Below are 20345 nucleotides of genomic sequence, written 5' to 3'. Positions count from 1 at the left end.
CTGGTCTATTGAGTGTAGAGTCTCTACTGGTTTAATTTTAGAAAAGATGAATATGTATAAGGGCTTTTGTGGCCTTGTTCATTACTTTGGTCCCTTTTCACATAGGATCTTGTATTCCTCAACCATGAATTCTATTAATGAAGAGTTTCCATGGTCAGAGAAGAAGTATTGTATAAATGTTAACCGTTCTATTCATTTGCAGATGATTTCAAATTTGATCTTTATGTTAGAGCCAATGGGTTATTTTTTCAAATGGCAACTTCCAATGGGTCTACCTCATGTGGTTGTCGGAAGGATTAAATAAGATGCTGCAGGTAATGTCCTTCTCACGGAGCCTGGCACATAGTGAGTGCTCAATAAATACTAGCTGGAAGCAGAGTGCACCACAGTTAAACCACTCTAGTGTTGGAGGGCTTGAGGGTGAATCAGCTCTACCACTCACTATTTTTATGACCTTGGGCAAATAAGTTGACTTCTCTGTGCTTCAATTGTCTCATCTGAAGAATAGAGAGAATGATAGTCTCACTTCAGAGGGTTGTTGTAAGGGAGAAAACATTTCCATCAATGAACATCAGAAACATATGTTTGCATAAGTTAACATGTAAAGCACTTTTTTTTTTTTTTTTTTTTGCGGTACGCGGGCCTCTCACTGTTGTGGCCTCTCCCGTTGCGGAGCACAGGCTCCGGATGCGCAGGCTCAGCGGCCATGGCTCACGAGCCCAGCCGCTCCGCGGCATGTAGGATCTTCCCAGACCGGGGCACGAACCCGTGTCCCCTGCATCGGCAGGTGGACTCTCAACCACTGCACCACCAGGGAAGCCCTGTAAAGCACTTTTATTAGGAGCAATGGGATAATAAACTAAAGTGATCAAAATGGTTTTATCCGACTATGCATACAAAGTGTTTATTTAAGGTATTTATCATTTGTATTATACTGCCTAATTTTTTTAAGATTACAAAAAGAATGTTTAATAAAGTATATCACAGAGTATTATCAATTTAGGAAAAACAGTGAAATGGCAATAAATAAGAAATGAATTATATTATGGCAAGAGGATTGGTTTGGAGTGAAGAGAAGGCCAAAGAGTATAAAATGGCTATTAAATGTTGGAGTTAAAGCATGATGCATTTCATTTTATACTATGGAATCTCTAGTCTAATCTTTTGTGACAGTCTTCCTGAAAGAGTTGAGGTAATGACAATCTCAGGCTTCTTGGCTTATCTTCCCATAAAGCCTTCTCTCAAACTTTGAATATCGATTGTCAACCCATTTGGTAACCAACTTTTTTTTCAACAAATATTTGTACTGCTTAATTTTTATTGTTGTTGTTGTGTACCGTTAACACTTATCAGATGCTTACCATCCACGTCCCAGGCACTCTGCTGGGCGATTCCTAAGCATTGCCTCATGTAATCCTCTCAACATTCTCCACAATAACAAGTAAGGCAACTAAGACACAGAGCACATCAGTGACTTGCCCAAGGATCAGCCACTTGAACCACAGTGTGTCCTAATCCATACCTCTTGCCTCACTTTATTCTATATCTTATGATAGTCTAAAACCATTGCTAACAAAAACACATGTACAATAGAATGCTAAAACTAAATAAAGCCTCTGGGAAGGGGGCCAATAATTGAGACTGGAGCCTCGGATAAAATAGTTATTGCATCAAGCATTAATTTAGAGCTAAGCTTCCCAACAACCAAGGCAAAACATAGTACACAATGCTTCATACGGTATCTGATTTTAAAAACAAGCCATGCTCTTCCTTCCCTCACCCTGAACCTGGAGTACTGCTACTCGTTTATTCATCAATAAAATCTAGTAAACCTCTACTTTTGCCATACACATTTCAGTACTTCAAAAGACACACTAGTCCCTGACACCAAACTCTCAGCTAAGAATATGGTGTGGTTTTTCATAGGACAGATATGGGATGATCTGTTGAACAATGTCCTCATAAGAGCTGGTGCAGGAGCTGCATGACCACAGTCTGAGTGACCACTGCTGGTGTCAGCCCTCAATAAAAGCAGATAGTGAAACCTAGCGGCACCCTGTGGGGCTCCTGGCACGGAGGCCTTTTTTCCCCCGTTTCTTGTAGGCAAGACTCCAGCCTCCATGACCTTCCCTGAGTTCCGGAGGGCTGATTCGAACAGTTGCTAAACAAGGGAGGAGCAGCCTACAAACCACTTGAAGCCGGATTAAAGGGACCAGAGAAGCTCATCAAGATTAGGAGACCGGGGCTTCCCTGGTGGCGCAGTGGTTGAGAGTCCGCCTGCCGATGCAGGGGACACGGCTTCGTGCCCCCATCCAGGAAGATCCCACATGCCGCGGAGCGGCTGGGCCCGTGAGCCACGGCCGCTGAGCCTGTGCGTCCGGAGCCTGTGCTCCGCAACGGGAGAAGCCGCAACAGTGAGAGGCCCGCGAACCATACAAAAAAAAAAAGATTAGGAGACCGACCACCTGAGATGAGATGAAGGGAGTGCAGGCCCTGTACACACCCTAATCTTGTCAGCAACCCCACCCTTGAACTATTGCTATAAAACGCCTCATCAAATCCTCCTAGGTGGGGACATACACTTTTTCAGGGCAGGAGCCCTCTGTGTCCCCCTTTGCCTGGTAAAGCATTAAAGCTATTCTTTTCTTTTTTTTTTTAATTAATTAATTAATTTGTGGTTGCATTGGGTCTTCGTTGCTGCTTTCCCTAGTTGTGGTGAGCGGGGGCTACTCTTCATTGTCGTGCGTGGGCTTCTCATTGCAGTGGCTCTCTTGTTGTGGAGCATGGGCTCTAGGCGTGCAGGCTTCAGTAGTTGTTGCACATGGGCTCAGTAGTTATGGCTCGCGGGCTGTAGAGAGCAGGCTCAGTAGTTGTGGTGCACGGGCTTAGTTGCTCCACGGCATGTGGGATCTTCCCGGACCAGGGCTTGAACCCTTGTCGCCTGCATTGGCAGGCGGATTCTTAACCACTGCACCACCAGGGAAGCCCCAAGCTATTCTTTTCTACTTCACCCAAAACTCTGTCTCCAAGATTCAATTCAACACTAGTGCACAGAGGCCGAGCTTTTGGCATCAGTAGCAGCATATTCAATCCATGGGTCGTGGTAGGGTTAAGTACCACAGGGATCTTTGTAAGACCACGAAGTACTATGATCTGTTCAACTGAAAATAACGAATGATGCCATTGTGTAAGATAGTGCATTGCTTTATACTGGACTTGAATATGTATAAGGAGTAGCAGGCCCAAAGATTTAAGAGGAAATCATGGAAGAAATTAAAATTTTTTAAGTGTTAAATTCTATCCATTGAGGTAATATATTTTCCTGAAAATTGGGGGAAACTAGATATCAGTAGCAGAACATCTTGACATAGCCATAGAAAAGTAGTGATCATAAAACAAGATTACAAGTGAGAGGACAGAACTCCTTGATGCCTCCCTTGTTCATGTGAGTGTGGCTGAAGTTTGGTGGTCAAAGCAGGGAATGAGGAACTGGCCAAGCCAGAGGAGTCCAGAGCGTTGGGCTGCTGCCCTCCAAGTCCCTGGGGTGGGGGAGGGGCATCTGGACCCAGAAGTCAGCCTCCTTCCATAGAAGGGATTCCTTGCTATGCCATCATCTAGGTATTCTATTTCTTACTCTGCCTTTGGGCCCAAAAGCAACAGGCTAATGTGCCTTCTGTATTTCCAAGACAGGGTAGCATAATGCAGCATTTCCCAAACTTTGATGAGAAAAAGCTTTGCTGGCAGCACACCTATTAATATCTCCAGAACAATGTTCCTCGTGACACACTGATCTAATGTAATGTGTATACATAAGTGAATAAACTCTGGCCAATGTTCAAGATAAGGGAAATAATCCTTGTATTATGCTTTCATCTTGCTTTCAATTTTAAACGTTGGTTTTTCTTTAAACAAGGCCTTCTGACTCACTGAAGCTCTTTGTGCAAGGAGGTATGTTTGCATTTCAAAGTCTCATGTTTCCTAAGAAAGCCAAGTTCTGAAAACACGTTTTGCTGTGATAAAGACTTTTCTGAGATTATAAAGCTAAACAAAAAGTACAATGAATTTAAAAGTTCTTTCTTACCATGGATTTAGCAACAAGAGACCCCAAAATACTTATTTATACAATCTTCTTTGCCTATGAATCCACTGGGCAACTACATAACCAACAGGTTAAAGAAACACATATAGTTGTACATATGTGGGTGGGTTCATGGGTAGTAACTGTAGGGTATGTGTTCTTCAGGAATATTAACTCTTCTCCTCCAGCTGGGTGACTTTGACAAACCACTTCCTATGTATATTTCAATCTTGCCATCTGAAAAATGAAGGTGTTGGATTATAGTGTTTTTAATACTTCCCCAAAGATGAGAATCCCTAGAAGTAGTGGTTAAATATTGAGATTATTAAACCCTCTATTTGAACTTCTGATTAAATGGCCCTAGGTTGTTTGTTTATTTTTTGTTTGTTTGCTTATATGCTTGTTTGTTCATTTGTTTTTAAACAAAGCCTCTAGGTCTTTATCTTCAAGGAATTTGAAAACTTGATTAGATGACTCAGGGACTTTCCATCTCTGCCATTCTATAATTCTGTGACTCAGTGAGGTGGGAGATCCACTAGCCCCCTCAACAGAAGCTTACTGTAGTTAAGATGAGACCTTGGGGGACTTCCCTGGTGGCCCAGTGGTTAAGAATTTGCCTCCCAATGCAGGGGACGGCTTCGATCCCTGGTCGGTGAACTAGCTCCCACTTGCATGCCGCAGCTAAGAGTTAGCATGCCACAACCAAGACCCGGGACAACCAAAAATAAATAAATTAATTGATTAAATAAAATTAAAAAGAAAAAAGATGAGACCTTGGGAAATTTCTCTTTCTTAGGTTCTCCCCCATGAAGAGTGACATCCAGATAAGTTTGTGTGAAATAGATACCTACCTCTCATAAGTCAAGGAGATGATAAGCCCTATGAAAACAACAAACCCTAGTTATGTGGTGGTTATTAAAACTGTGAACACTCTCCCCCTTAACTCTCCTGATGTGTTCTCTTAAATAAATGTCTCACTCAGGGTCCTAGTGTCTGTCCTCCTCACCAAACCTCACGCTGATAACTTTCAACATCCAGAAGTGGTTTGAGAACCGCCTAACTCCATGACCTGTTGTCAAACCTCAAACTCCTAGAAACACCAAGTCTGATCACTTACTTTTTCTTCTCTGGAAGCCAGTTGGTCCCCCTGAGACTGACCCAACCATTTCTGGGAACTGGTTGGAAAAATGAAGTCTGGTTTTCCAACCAATCCTTTGAGATAATCAGAAGACAGAAGGCTAAAAGGTCCTGTGACTTTAGCTTCTCTAAAAGAAAACCTATAGGACAGCACCCAAACACAATCATCTCAATGTTAATTTTTAAAACTGAAGTTTCACCTTCCCCTGTCCAAATCAATGATTCATGCAGGGAGGAAAGCAGCATCGTGTTTTGCTGCTGAAAGACTGTAATCTCTTTCTCTGAACATCTTTAAGAACAGTGCTGGGCGGTGGCCCGAGCGCAGCCGGAGGAGGCGGAGGACGCCCGCCCTGCACCGCAGCTCTTATCTGCGGCCGCGCGATCCACCTCCCGCGCCGCTTCTCCCGCGTGCGTCCCTCCGGCCGCGGAGCCGGCGGGAGGCCACAGCAGACCGATGGCGGCGGCCCTCTCGGGCCTGGCGGTACGGCTGTCGCACTCCGCCGCGACCGGCGGCTCGTACGGCGCCTTCTGCAAGGGGCTCACACGCACGCTGATCATCTTCTTCGACCTGGCCTGGAGGTCTGCGCATGAACTTCCCCTACTTCTAAGTCGTGGCTTCGGTGATTCTCAAAGTGCGCCTGCAGGTACATATTTAGAGCAACTAACTTGTGGCACTCTGGGAGGGGGGTGCCCAGCAGGATGGCTGAGCTCCACCCCCGACCTCGCCCGCCCTAGAGCAAAGCGACCAGCTCGCCTCGCGCACACAGACTTGCCTGCCGGTCTTGCCATTGCCCCATCTTTTCATATAAATGGGCGGCTAGAAATCATTTGCTGAAAGCCTGCAGTATAACCAAAAAAGCCTAAGATATAATTAAATGTTGAATCTCAAGGAAATAGCTAATTCAAAGAACAGAACTTAAAAATCTGAAAATCCTCAGAAATATTTGAGAAGTTCTTGCATCCATAAAACAAAAGACAGCACCGAATGTAGGGAAATGACAGTAAGCACAGGATGCCCTAAGGGGGAAAAAAGGAAAAGTTACTAACAACTTAAAAAAAGATAAACTGTACAAGAATGGTCCAAATAGGAGACAAATCTTGCAAATTAGAAAAAGAAGAGAAGAGACTTCCAACTGAATGGAATCGATTCTAGGCAACAGATGGATGGAGTTAGACGGAGGAAATTTACAACATGATCTGAAGGCAGACATTTCTTCATCCCCAAAGAAAAAACAACGGCAAACAGAATCTACTGGGAAAAACAAACATTTCAAACTGTACAAGGAGAGCATGCTTCACATATGAAGCAACTTCAGATGTGGCCTGTTTTTCAACCGTTGCCTGGAGTGTGAGAAAGGGAATCTGAACACTGGCATGTGGATCAAAACTCTGCAGTCACAGAAAATCCAATCATAGCGTTCAACTTTACCATTCAGTGAACAGTGTTTAAATAATCATTGCAATGGAAATATTTGTTACGCATTTTCATTTTTAGAGTAAATCTCTAGGCAAAGCAGGGGAGACAGTTATAGAACAGAGTGGGAATGTTAACCAACTTTGACAAGTACAGGCAACAAGTTGGCAGGCAAAGAGGAAGAAATGGAATAGTGGTGTTATTCTCCTAAACTAGGAAGTCCAGATACTGTCTCTAGTTGAAAGAATAAGAGAGATTTAGGGGTTAGATTTTTTAAGTGAACAAGGTAACCAACAAAAGAGTTAAAAATAGTGATACAACCAAATGGAGGAGGGAGGAAAACCAAGGGGATAGCAGGAAGTCAGCAGAAAATGCCTCATGTCATCAAGTTAAGAAATAGTAAGAAAAACATATTATTAGGAAAAATGGAGTTAACCTCTAAACAGACATGTAAAAGTTTTTGCCTCTGGGTTGGGAAAGCAAAAGTTGAGAAGGGTGGATGGGGATTTACTGCTTTTCATTATATGTCCTTTTGTACTGGTTGATTTTCCTAAATCTCTTACATGCATGTATTACTTTGATTAAAAGTTAAAACTTATTAAAAATGAATTTACTGCAATTAAAAAAAAAGAGTGTTGATCAGAGTGAGAGAAAATAATTGACACCAGGGAAAGGAAATATAGATATGAGACTGATGAGGTTAAGTAAAAATCCTGAAATCCTGAATTTGAAATGCAAGTATCGGTATGAACTCATGATATATATATTTATATATATATATATATATTTCTTTTTAATAAATTTATTTATTTTTGGCTGAGTTGGATCTTTGTTGCTGCTGGGGGCTTTCTCTAGTTGCAGCGAGCGGGGGCTACTCTTCGTTGCAGTGTGCGGGCTTCTCGTTGCGGTGGCTTCTCTTGTTGTGGAGCATGGGCTCTAGGCGCGCGGGCTTCAGTAGTTGTGGCTCACGGGCTTAGTTGCTCTGCGGCATGTGGGATCTTCGTGGACCAGGGCTCTAACCCGTGTCCCCTGCATTGGCAGGCAGATCCGTAACCACTGTGCCACCAGGGAAGCCCAACTCATGATATATTTTATCTTAAAAAAAGGAAGTATTTTCTAGCTCTTTCCATGGAAAAGGCCTAGAAACAATGAACCAACCAAGTAGAATAAAGACATGTAGTACACAGACTGTGATCCTTAAATCCTATTTTCCACCAAAAAGAGCCAGGGCTCCTTGGAGAAATGGATGATTCCAAATCTAGGGTAGAAAATTACACGGCAAGCTTGGATTGTGTTGCCATGCTAGAAAGTAAGGAAACTATTAAAGACCACTAAGATTATGTCAGAAGGACTTGGGAGCTAACTTAGAGGATCCCACTAGTCAAAAGATGGGACAATTTGAACACTAATAAGAATAATCACTGTAATGTATGGAAACCATCAAACATATTAAAAATCCATGAATTTATTATGATGTGCTTAAGTCTTCATTAGTCAAAAAAAAAAAGTGCACTGGTCATATTTGGTGGACCTTAGGTAATCAACTCATTATTTTGAAAACTTGTAAATAAAGGAAAAGAATCAAGCACTTAGCCTGTTTGCTGTACAATCTGTGATTCAGCCAAGTAGTGGATTAGGAGAAGTTTCTCTTTATAGAGTATTTCAGCTAAATACATTGTAAAGGAATGATATAATTTGACTATTGTCAACTTACACTTCTTAATGGATCTATATAATGATCATCAATAGTTGCTAATATCACAAACAAAGAAACAACCAGACTGTGCATCTCCTGATGGAAATATACACCATCGAGGAAGTATTCTTGCCAACAAACTCAAATTGGAATCTGATTAAGTCTCTAGATCTAACCACAAATTTACAGGACATACAGGGGTCAGAGAAAGATGAAAGCAGGAAAATACAGACTATATGGAAAACTTTGTAAGACAGTGACCCAGTTTCCTCAATGAATAAATTGCAAAGAAAAGAAGAAAAAAGGAAAGAGGGTGACTTTTAGGTTAAAATAGACAAATATATCAACTGTTCAATGCATGGATTTCATTTGGATCCTGATTCTAACTAAAAATAATAAACTGTTATGAGACAATCAGGAAATTTGAACACAGGCTAAATATATAATGATATTAAGGACTTACTTTTTTTAAGTGTAGAAATCATTCTGGTTGTTTTAAAAATAGTTCTTAGATTTTAAATACTCACACCTATTTATGGAAAAGTGATATATACCTGACATTTGCTTCAAAATAATCTGGCTTGTGGGGAGTAGAGAGTATAGAGGGAAACTAGATGGCTTATGAATTGATAGTTATTAAGCTGGATGATGGTTACATGGGGTATCATTATGCCAGTCTCTCTACTGTTGTATACAGTAACATTTTTCCAAAATAAAAAAAAGGATTGATCATCCCCTCTCTTGGAAGGATTCACCTTGCACATTCTTTTTTTTTTTGCTGTGTTGGGTCTTTGTTGCTGCACACAGGCTTTCTCTAGTTGCAGCGAGCGGGGGCTACTCTTCGTTGTGGTGCGCAGGTGGGCTTCTCGTTGCTGTGGCTTCTCTTGTTGCAGAGCACAGGCTCTAGGCGCATGGGCTTCAGTAGTTGTGGCACGCGGGCTCAGTAGTTGTGACTCGTGGGCTCTAGAGCGCAGGCTCAGTAGTTGTGGCACACGGGCTTAGTTGCTCCAGGGCATGTGCGATCTTCCTGGACCAGGGATAGAACCCGTGTCCTTTACACTGGCAGGTGGATTCTTATCCACTGCACCACAAGGGAAGTCCCTACCTTGCATATTCTTGAAGGTGGCCAAGGAAGTCACCCTTTGTTCTCATTCCTGTGAGATGAGCTATACATGGAGATGGCAGAAGCAGGATGACCCTGCTTTATTCTTTCACCATATTGAGGTGTTTCAAAATAAGTGATCTGAATAAACATTCAAAAGCAACTTTTTCCAACATCAACTTAGTGCAGTTATTTGAGGTGGGGGTGGAAGGCCACAGAGGACCATGATGTCAGACTCCAGAACACAACTTTCTTCCCCCTAACATGATTTAAAACTCAAACCATCTTCACATGCCTTTCTGAGGCCAGAACGACAATCCTGGGCTCTTGGCCAGAACCAACCCCCCACCTTTTCAGCACCAGTGTCTTTCCTCTCATTTCTTTAAAGAATGGAGAAGAGAGGAAAAACCTGGAAAACATTATGCACCTTTGACAAAAGTAAACTAGAAACATACTGTGTCAATTTCTCACAGACACTGTAGTCAGAACCTCACTTTATTTTCAGATGTGTGGGAGGGTCTTCTGTTAGATGCTCAGTCCAGCACAGCAGGGAGAAAACAGGATACACTGTAACTAGGTTGTAAATAGATTTAAACCCCCTGGGTCACCCTGCCTTTAATTTCCTAATGCCCTGCCCCACAATGGAATGACAGGGCCAATATCCTCAATCTCAGAGGTTTGCAAAATTTCCTTCTTCACACAACTCTGGAATTCCTTATGTGCACAGACTAAATAGAAACAAAACCAAATTCATGACAAAGGACTTTTTTAAAACTTGAAATAAAACAAGCATTTTTCTGAACAGGAAGAGTAACAGACACAAAGAAAGCCACTCAAATTGTTTTCTTCACATGCTGAGCTTCATAGCTGTCCCTCACACTTATTCCTGATCCACGGTGCCCTTTTCATTAAGTTGCTTGTGGATTTGAATCCACTTTGATTCCCATCCTTTCCATAAAACCTTCAGTCTCTCTTGAGAACCAAGGTCTAGGCTGAAGAAGTTGCAGTTAGAAACAAAAGTGAGTTAATACCAGGCAGAAAGTATTAAGTAAAGCCTGCTAAACTTTCTTCATGCCTTCTTTCTCGTAACGCTTGCATGACCCTCTGAGGGAGCTGCTCTTATTTCCTCCATTTCACAGTTGAAGAAACCAAAGTTTCAAGGGGCTACAACTAGTAAGAGACTCAGCTATGACTGGAACAAATTTCTGTTTTACTCCGAAGCTGAAGCCTGTAATCACCGTGATAAACCTTTTACCAGGAAGCTTTGGAAGGGACTTAGCTATTTATGTTAAAAGTAGGGCTTCCCCGGTGGCGCAGTGGTTGAGAGTCCGCCTGCCGATGCAGGGGACGTGGGTTCGTGCCCCGGTCCGGGAGTATCCCACATGCCGCGGAGCGGCTAGGCCCGTGAGCCATGGCCGCTGAGCCTGCGTGTCCGGAGCCTGTGCTCTGCAACGGGAGAGGCCGCAACGGGAGAGGCCACAACAGTGAGAGGCCCGCATACTGAAAAAAAAAAAAAAAAAAAAAAAAGGGCAAAGGACCTGAATAAACATTTTTCCAAAGAAGACATACGAATGGCCAACAGGTACAAGAAAAGGTGTTCAACAGCACTAATCATCAGGGAACAGCAAATCAAAGCCACAATGAGCTACCACCTCACAGCTGTAGGAATGGCTGTTATCAAAAAGATAAGAGATAAGTGCTGTTGAGGATGTGGAGAAAAGGGAATCCTTGTAGATGGTTGGTGGGAATGTAAATTGGTGCAGCCATTATGTGCCAAAACAGTACAGAGGATCCTTGAAAAATTAAAATAGAAGTGCTATATGATCCAGCAATCCCACTTCTGAGTATATATCCAAAGGAAATGAAACCACCATTTCAAAAAGATATCTGCATCCCCATGTTCACTGCAGCATTATTACAATAGCCAAGACATGGAAACAACCTAAGTGTTCATCAGTGGATGAATGGATAAAGAAAATGTAATACACACACACACACACACACACACAGGAATATTATTCAACCGTAGAAAGAAGAAATTCCTGCCATTTGCTACAACATGGATGAAACTTGAAGGCATTATGCTAAGTGAAGTAAATCAGACAGAACAAGACAACTAGCATATGCTCTCACTTATATGTGGAATCTTAAAAAAAATCTTTCAAAAATCATAGGAACAGAGAGTAAATTTGTGATTGTTGAGCTTGTGGGGGAAGAAATGAGGTGAAATGAGGTGAAAGTCAAAGGTACAAGTGTTCAGTTATAAGACGAATAAGTTCTGGGGATGTAACGTACAGCATGGTGACTATAGTTAACAATATTTGAAAGTTGCTAAGAGAGCAGATTTTAACACACTCACACAAAGGTAACTGTGAGGTGACGGATGTGTAACTAACCTTACTGTGGTAATCATTTTGCAATATATGGGTATATCAAATCATCATGTCGAGAATAGGTCATTGCTTATCTTTGCTAATAAAATCATGCAAATATTCCAAAAAAATTCATCACATTGTACACCATAACCTTACACAATGTTGTATGTCAATTATATCTCAATAAAGCTGGAAAAAGATAAACTCATTCAAGTTAAAAAAAAAAAAGATATCCAAAATGGAACTTGTGCTTTTGACCCTTAATCTGCTCTTCCCCCGTCCTGTAAAAGTCACCACCGTCCACCCAGCTGCTCAAATCAAAAGCAAGTCCTCCCAACTGTGACCTTCAACATTTATCCTTACTGTGACCTACTCTCCCTACTTCCACTGGCTGCTGGTCTGTGTGTGTCTGTGTGTGTGTGTGCGTCCGTGGGTTCCATGTGTTATATTTGCTATTCATGCAGAGAAATTGTTTTGTCTTTCAGTATGTGAGTTCCAGTTTTCCTTTTAAAGCTGTTTCTTCAGGGGTGGGCCCTAATTACCAAACTGCTTTTATTGCTCTCAGTCAAAACAAAACAGACAATCTTAGTCCTGCCTTGACCACAAGCGTCTTGAAGGAGTTTGTCTCTTCTCTTACCCCCTACTTCCTTCCAAGTCACTGACTATTCCACCCACGCAGTACCCTACTCACACTATTCTTGTTAAGGCCACCAATAAGCTCCTAATTACCAGATCCAGAGGATTATCTGTAGGTAAAGTATGATTATCCTAATCATATTGGACCTCTCTGCTCATTGGAAATCGCTGGACTTTCCTGCTGCTGTGGGTCCTGAGGCCCCTGCACCTTGCATTGCTCCCACCTCTCTGGCTGAAAGGGGTCAGACTTCTTTGGTGACTCTCCTTCAGACTTCACCCTTAATCCTCCTCTCTTCTCAGTCTATACCAGTGGTTCTCAAACTTCTCTTTTTCAAAAATATGTTCAAAATATATGTTGAAAGCTATGAGACACTCTTTCCTGAAAAAAAAAAATTGCCTTCAAAAATATGTTGAAAGCTATGAGACACTCTTTCCTGAAAAAAAAAAATTGCCTATGTTCATGCACATGCAATATTTTAAGTAATTTCAGGGTTCCCTCACACCCTGAAGGCAAATTCGACCCCCTGCTCTACTTTCTCAGCCTGGGGGATGCCAACAATTCCCTGAGCTTCAAGGGTCACCGTATGTTGATGGTTTTCAAATGTGTACATTGAACAGCAATTATTCTCCAAAACCCTAATCTCATATCCTCAATATCCAACTAAAATATCTCTGTTTATCCCAAAGCACCTTATGCTCAATGTATCCCAACCTAGCCTGAATATTTGGCAGTCCCTGTCTGATTTCTCCTCCAAGTGGATGACATCGCCATGCATCCCAATCACCAAAAAGAAACCTGCTCTTCCTCTCCCTCCTCTGGCAACTTCCCAGGCTCAAGCCCTTCTCATCTCTTACTTGGATTACTGGAGGAGTCTTCTATTTGGTCTGCCTCTTTCCCACATTGCCCTCTTCCAAGCCACCCTCTACACTGCAGCTACATTTATCTTTATGGACCGCTGCACTGCTCATGGCAGTACCTCCCCAAGTGTGTTTCCAAGAATACAGTCTGTGTGATGTAATTGGTGTTATAGGAATAAGAAAAGTTATCATGGTCAATTAAGTTGGAGAAAAGAGTAAAAATTAGTTAGGTTTAATTACCTCTCAGAATCTTCAACATGCTAAAACACATTTTGGAGCTCCACCTGGGGGGTGTGAAATAAAGCTTTTGTCAAGCGTTCTGGCAACAAAAGCCTAGGGTTCTTTGGATTATACTTTGGATAGGACTGGCCTACAAGTTGACATTTCATTTCCTTGTCTATCTTTTCTTCCAATTTCCAGCTGCTCTTCTTGATGATGTCGACAATGGGAGGACAGCAGTGTTGTACTCTGGATTCAGGAAGACCAAGGTTTAAATTTCAGCCCAAGACTTTTGGTCAAATTATTTAATCTCTCAGAACATGGGCTGGCTGGTCTCCATGTGCCCCTCACGAGGCTTACCTCTATAGGCTGCGCCATCCAGGCGTCCCTGTCCTCTGGCTTCCAGTTGGTTTTGGCCAGTGGAAACCAGTGGTGGGAGCCCAGTGAGTGGAGCAGTGGGAGAAGAGAGAACAGGGTATTCAATTCCCCCACCCCGACCTCCCTGCCCTGTTGTAATGCAGTGTTTTGGCCCTCTGACCCTCTCCTGGCTCCAGCTGTCTCCTGTCTGGGTCAGTCTCTCCCCCTCCTTCCCTTTAGACCCTGGGGTGATAGAGGCTTCCAGCTGTTGCTAATCCCCCGTGGTTTCATCATCGCTTGTTAGTTCCTTCAACTCTGTTCACACCTCTGTAAATAGTCTATTCCTTAAATAGTCTACTCCTTAAACTCTCTTCAATTAACCCCCCTGAGTATACCATCTGTTTCCTGCTGGATCCCTGACAGTATAGAACTTTAGTCTCCTTACAAAATGGGGATTGTGACACCCGCCTCACGGGGCTATTGAGAGCATTCGGTGAAAGTACATGAGTGTGTAAAGTCCCAGCACAGAGCCTGGCACGCAGCAGTGCTTGCTAAAGCAGAGAGGACTTCCCTGGTCCTGCTTCCTCTGCCTGCCCCCCAGATAGCCACATACATGGGAATCTTCCTGCTCCCTTGCCAGTGACCCAGGCTGAGATGGGTAAAGGGAAATAGTGCCAAGCCCCAGTCTGAAAATGCAAAGCTGCCACAGGCACCCAGGTTCCACTCAGCAGCCACAGAGCAGGGCTGACCTGCAGGTCCCATTACCCGGCTCTGGAACAGAGAGGGTCCTAATAACTGAAACAGTGAGGGTCAGGGTGCCTAAGTGCTCAGCAGTCCTCTGGGAAGAAAGCTGCTTCTGTACTGGTCCCAGATGGCCTGTGTCCCCACACTGGCCAATTGTTTCCCAAGGAGGAAATCCTTCCAGTTCCAAATCTATTCCCTGTCCCCCATTAAAGTGATTAAAGTGGCCTTGAATGGGGGATGCTCTTTGGAAGGGGAGGTCACTTGAACTAGGTTTCCAGTACATTTCCCAAGACGCATAAATTGGGGAAATTTTAAAGGAGTGATAGTAGAAATAATATCTTAGAGAAGATTTAGTGAGTCTGCAGGTAAGTGAACTGTTTCACTTCAAATTTAGTCACGCTGAGCCCTCATAAAGGAAATTCATGTATTGGGTATGTTGAGCAAGAGAAGCCCAGCTTGTGGCACGTAATCAGAATGCAACTTAATTTTGTTTGCTACCATCTCTTTAAATGGTTTCAGTGGGAGAATTCTTCCCATGCCTCTTGAAAACTCAGGGAGTTGTTCTGATCACTCTTAAAACCCCGTAGAACACAGAAACAAATTCAGAAATAAAATCATCCAGTACGTTATGCAACATTCAAGCTTTACTCAAAGGCAAGCCTCCTCCCCACTCCAGGAGTTCTCAGAGGGAAATTCTCTACCAGGACTACAGTACATCCCGTGGCAGAGGTGCCAGCTGCAGGAACTTTGAACCCTCCCAAAACCCTGGGGCCTGAAAGATTTCAAATGCAAAACTTCTCCTAGCATCACGGGGCCCCCATATTGGTCTACCGCAAGGCGATATGACTGGAGGAATGGCTCCGGTGCCAAAATGAGGACACAGAAACAAAAGCCGAGCAAGGAGAGGAGGTGGGACTCTGCATGGAGGGTGAGCAAGGAAGGTTTCATGGCCCTCTTCCCCTGTGGCTCTTTGCCTTCCCAAAGCAGGGCCAAGTGCCCCCAAGACACTGAGACTTTCCCAGGGCTAAGGAGGATCCGGCTTGGATAGCACAGGATGCCCTAATTTCAACCAGTCCACCAGTAGGAGAAAGGGGGTTTTAAGTCTCAACAACCCATAGTGAATGCAAGTTTGGGGGGTGGGGTAAAAAAGGAGAGGGTGTCACAGGGCAGCTGTCAAATTAAATGTCTCTATCCTCCAGGCCACTCTCCAGGACTCTACGGTATGCTGACAGGCTGAGGCATAGCTCCAGAAGCTTATTTGGACAACTGCAGATCTGCAGAGATGGTGAAACTGCAAGTCTAAGCATATCTCCCTGGGTCAGGTAGGACACAGGTAGGTCATGAATGGCATCCAAACACCTGGGCTACAGCTATTTGGGAAGTAGGGTGTGAAGGAAGCCCTAGGCCAAGGTTGGCCTGAGTATATTTTCTAGACTTAGGGTTGAGAGGGCTGTGGTCACAGCCGCTCCATTTGATGCCACCCTTTTCAACACACCCCCACCAGACCCACTACCTAGGGACCCTACTGTTGCAGGCAGAATAATGATGCCTCAAATATGTTCACGTCTTAATCCACCAGACCACATACTGTATTACCTCACAAGGCAAAAGGGACTTGCGGATGTGATTAAATTAAGGATCTTAAGTTAGGGAGGTTTTCCTGCATAACCCAGGTAGATGGGCCCAAAATTATCACATGGGTCTTTATAGGAGGGAGGCAGGTATGTCAGAGTCAGAGAAGGAGATGTAACAACAGAAGCAGTGGTCGGAGTGATGCATTTACTGGCTTTGAAGAGGAAAGAGGGCCACAAGCCAAGGAATGTGGGCAGTCTCTGGAAGCTAGAAAGGCAAGGATTCTCCCCTACAGCCTCCAGAAAGAATGCAGCCTTGACAACACCTTGACTTTAACCAGTGAAACTGATCTCAGACTTTTGACCTCCAGAACTATAACATAATTTGTGTTGTTTTAAGCCACTATTTTTTTTAGTAAATTGTTACAGCAGCAACATGGGAAACTATAAATGTGGCAAGAGAATATTGAGATGATTCTTTCAGGATCCTAAAGCCCCAGTCAAAAATAATCTTAATGAGACCACAACTCCCCACCTCACACCTGTCCAATGATACCATTTTTATGGCAGGAGATCCCCCTTCCAAATCTGGAAGTTTCAGGGCTGTTCACGTCCAGACTTTAGTCTCTATCAGGAACACCATACTGTGTCTCAGCAGTGGGCATAGCTGTCCCTCTTCATGGGCTGATTCCCAGTTCTGGAGTGGATGTATTTTTGATACGAGGAAGGGTCCCCTTTTGGAGAGAAAGCCCCTGATGGGGGATTCTCCCTCGCCAATGATGGCATTCATTCAAAGATAATGGTGACTCATTGGGTGGTAGTGGGAATAAATGGCCAGTCTTCATAATTTCTGTATGAGAAACATCGGCAAGTGCTAAATAGTATTCAAGTATCCCTGGAAGAAGAGATTAGGAATTAGAAATACTAGGGTTAAAAAGACACCCCAACCTAGGGCTACCCTGGTGGCACAGTGGTTGAGAGTTCGCCTGCCGATGCAGGGGACATAGGTTCGTGCCCCGGTCCGGGAGGATCCCACATACCGCAGAGCGGCCGGGCCCGTGAGCCATGGCCGTTGAGCCTGTGCGTCTGGAGCCTGTGCTCTGCAACGGGAGAGGCCACAACAGTGAGAGGCCTGCGTACTGCAAAAACAAACAAACAAAAAAAGACACCCCAGCCTAACATCAGTACTCAATGTTAACATTATTAGAACTATGTATTATAATTAACTTTATTATACAATTTTTGGTTTTCTCTCAAGTTAATAATTGCCTTGGTTTTGTTTGTTTCGTTTTCTAGGTAACCATCACTTTTTAATTTTCAAACTCTGGTACTGAAGTATAAATCTCTCAAGATGTTCAAACACATGAGGCAATTGCCCTGCTTTATTTTTTTCTTGGTTACATGCCTCCTGAGTCCCTCCAGCCTCCCACTCCCCTCTGAACTGGTTCCCCTCTAGGCTGACCACAAGGGCTCTTCTGCTGGATTAGCTCTATTTTGGGGTTACAAGTACTAAATTGGCTGAGAGGTACCCTAAAGGAAACAGCCTTGGAGTGTGTGCTGGTTCAGATTTTTTTCCTGAAGAGACTTTATAGCCCCAATTCATACAGGGAACATTCTCAGTCATATTGGACTTAACACCAACCCCCAATCAACCTCCCACATTTTTAAACTGTTAGTGTGTCCCACATTTTTAAACTGTAAATCTGACAAACAAAGATGGCTAGCAGGATCTCAAGGTGGAGATAAGTGAACACAGACCTGAGAAGAAGAAGCTGTTAATAGTGCCAGGATAGTAGCCCTGGCCCCTAGTATACAAGGAGTCTTGAGGTCACACTAGTCCCTGGCCGGTCACCTGGAGGGGCAAGTGTTCTAGAGACTTTGACTGAAGAAGGGAGCCACAGTACCAACTGCATTTTGGATGCCAGATAAAGAAATGGGAGCTATGGATGAAAAATGACGATGTCATGTTGAATAATCTTTTCCCTAGTTTCCTAATTTCTTAGCCAATTGTCCTAGAGCACGTGTTCTCAAATGAAGGTGACAAAATCTTAGATGTTACAATGGTTCGTGGCAGCAACATGATCAATCATCAGTACATAAACAGATATACAGTATATCTGTGATATTAAAATTTTATGGGGGGCTTCCCTGGTGGCGCAGTGGTTGAGAGTCCGCCTGCCGATGCAGGGGACATGGGTTCGTGTCCCGGTCCGGGAAGATCCCACATGCCGCGGAGCGGCTAGGCCCGTGAGCCATGGCCGCTGAGCCTGCGGAGAAGGGTGACTTGGAAAATTCACTAAAAAAGTTCCTTAGGAGGGAAATATCAAAAATAATTTTTTTTTAAGGTTGAGAAATGCTCTTCTAGAGAAAGTTGGTTTTGACTACTGGTCTCTTCAGAGTGTATTTTTTAATATATTTTATTCGATTATTAAAATTTGAGTGAAATGGAAAAGTGGATTGTTTCCTGTTGTGTTCATGGCTGGAAAAATAATTCCTACAAAGCCTGCATCATATCAGGACCTATTAATAGTATGGCACAGGAAGCAAAGGTAGAAACAAGGAACCCAGGGTTACCTATTAGTAATTGTCCAGGTTTATAAAAATTAGAGAGTGGGGGGACACCTTGTATATGAAATTTTCACCCAGGCATAAGATAGGGATGGTTTGTACTTGCTTCCAGGACCAACTTGGTGGTGAGACTACTTGTGTTCATAGCAGTTGCCTGGAATAACATCTCAGTGCTAATGAATGGACTTCCATTATAAGTTTGCATTCTTAATGCCTTAACGACTCTAATAATCAACTATTCCACCACCTTTGAAAATACTATAGTGAAAATTGACTGAGAATAATTCGAATAGCCTCAGATATCAGAGGCAAACTTGGGAGCCCTGTGGTAAAACATTGGGTACCTTGAATCTATCAATTGTTCGAAGAAAGAGGTCAGACTGCTCAAACCACAGATCCAGCATCTGGGCTGGGAGTGACTGGGATAGAAAGTGGGATTTAAGTGGGCCCAGCTGGATAACTATTGTTCTACTTGATGAATGCTTTTAAAGAATAGCTCCAGGACTTCCCTAGTGGTCCCGTGGTTAAGACTCCGCGCTTCCAAGGCCGGAGCCGTGGGCTCCATCCCCGGTCAAGACACTAGGATCCCGCATGACACGCGGCTGGGGAAAAAAAAAAGAAAGATAAAGGATAGAGCCTGCAAAAAGAAGCTCCCAATTTTCATTCTCACATTATTTCAGATTCCAAATGCAGAGGATCTGAATGTGTACAGCCCTCTTAAGTTTTTTTTCTGTTCGTGAGAGGAATTGATGATAATGATGAATCTTTCCTCCCATCTTCTGTTCCTCCACCCCTAGCTCAGTGTTGGTTCTATCACCTGAGCTGAAGCAGGAGCCTCAGATGAGGCTGGGCTTCCCGGAAGTGCTTGCAGCTGAAGTCACCACGTCGCTTGCAGCTGAAGTCACCACGTCAAGTCACCACGTCGCTGAGCAGGTTTTTCTGGAGGGAGAATGACATGTGAGTACACCAATGACGGTCTCCATACACGCAGGCCTGTGGGCAGTCAGAAACACAGACCCTGCCGTGTAACTTCTAAAATAATTAACTGGTAATACTTGTTGTCAGTGAAACCAAACTGCCCTGGCGGGATGAACACTGACATGTGTGGGAAGGTCAGGTAGGCCCAGTACTTGCTGGCTCCGTGGGGACGGCTCCACCTCTTCTGGCCCCAGAGGAACCTGATCTCCCAGCGGATAGGACTGTGAATCCACCGCTGGACTTAGCAACGTGGAAGAGGTTTCAGTGGTGACCTGGGACAAATCCTGAATGGAGTGGGTGGGAGGGAGAATGAGGGGAGAAGGAATTGGAGACCGTGAGAACTGACTACTTTTTCAAGTATTTTGATGCAAAAATGAGTAAAGAAATGCGACAGTAGTTGGGGCAGAGGGAGAGTTGGGATCAAGAGAAGATGGAAAATGGAAGAGATAATTGTTCAGTTGTATGCTCATGGAGAGTGGCAGGGGCCAGGCTGATGATGTCAGCTGTAATGGATGATCAATCAATTCGATGGAAGGCTTCAATGGATTTGAAAGATTGCTGAGTTGGGACATGACAGGCAGAAAGTTGGAAAGTTATAGTTGAGTTGATGAA

At 43.6% G+C, this 20345-nt stretch overlaps 1 protein-coding gene and 1 long non-coding RNA gene across 2 annotated transcripts in view; one reads left to right on the top strand and one right to left on the bottom strand.

Annotated features, from left to right (window-relative positions):
• Positions 1–461: 461 nt before the first annotated feature.
• LOC138842866 (uncharacterized) overlaps positions 462–20345 on the bottom strand; it is a 48564-nt gene continuing 28680 nt past the window's right edge. The window contains exons 2-3 of the long non-coding RNA XR_011377817.1: positions 19573–19694; positions 462–497 (exon numbers count right to left, since the gene is read on the bottom strand). This is a non-coding gene — a long non-coding RNA (uncharacterized lncRNA). The remainder of the gene's footprint in view (positions 498–19572; positions 19695–20345) is intronic.
• On the top strand, positions 5651–13790 carry LOC138842911 (small integral membrane protein 10-like protein 3). The gene is made up of 2 exons (XM_070046851.1): positions 5651–5859; positions 13717–13790. Exons 1-2 carry the CDS (start codon positions 5670–5672, stop codon positions 13788–13790), a joined length of 264 nt encoding a protein of 87 aa, XP_069902952.1. The 5' UTR covers positions 5651–5669.

This window comes from Globicephala melas, chromosome 1 (genome assembly GCF_963455315.2).
Source record: "Globicephala melas chromosome 1, mGloMel1.2, whole genome shotgun sequence".
Taxonomy (NCBI): Eukaryota; Metazoa; Chordata; class Mammalia; order Artiodactyla; family Delphinidae; genus Globicephala; species Globicephala melas.
Note: the sequence above shows the minus strand (reverse complement) of the source record. Positions and strands in the feature narration are given on the sequence as shown.

Excerpts from the sequence above, each read along its gene's own strand:
- LOC138842911 (XM_070046851.1), top strand. The coding sequence starts at position 5,670 with ATGGCGGCGGCCCTCTCGGGCCTGGCGGTACGGCTGTCGCACTCCGCC. Across the intron at positions 5,860-13,716 it reads TTCTCAAAGTGCGCCTGCAG|CTGCTCTTCTTGATGATGTC; the intron begins GTACATATTTAG and ends TCCAATTTCCAG.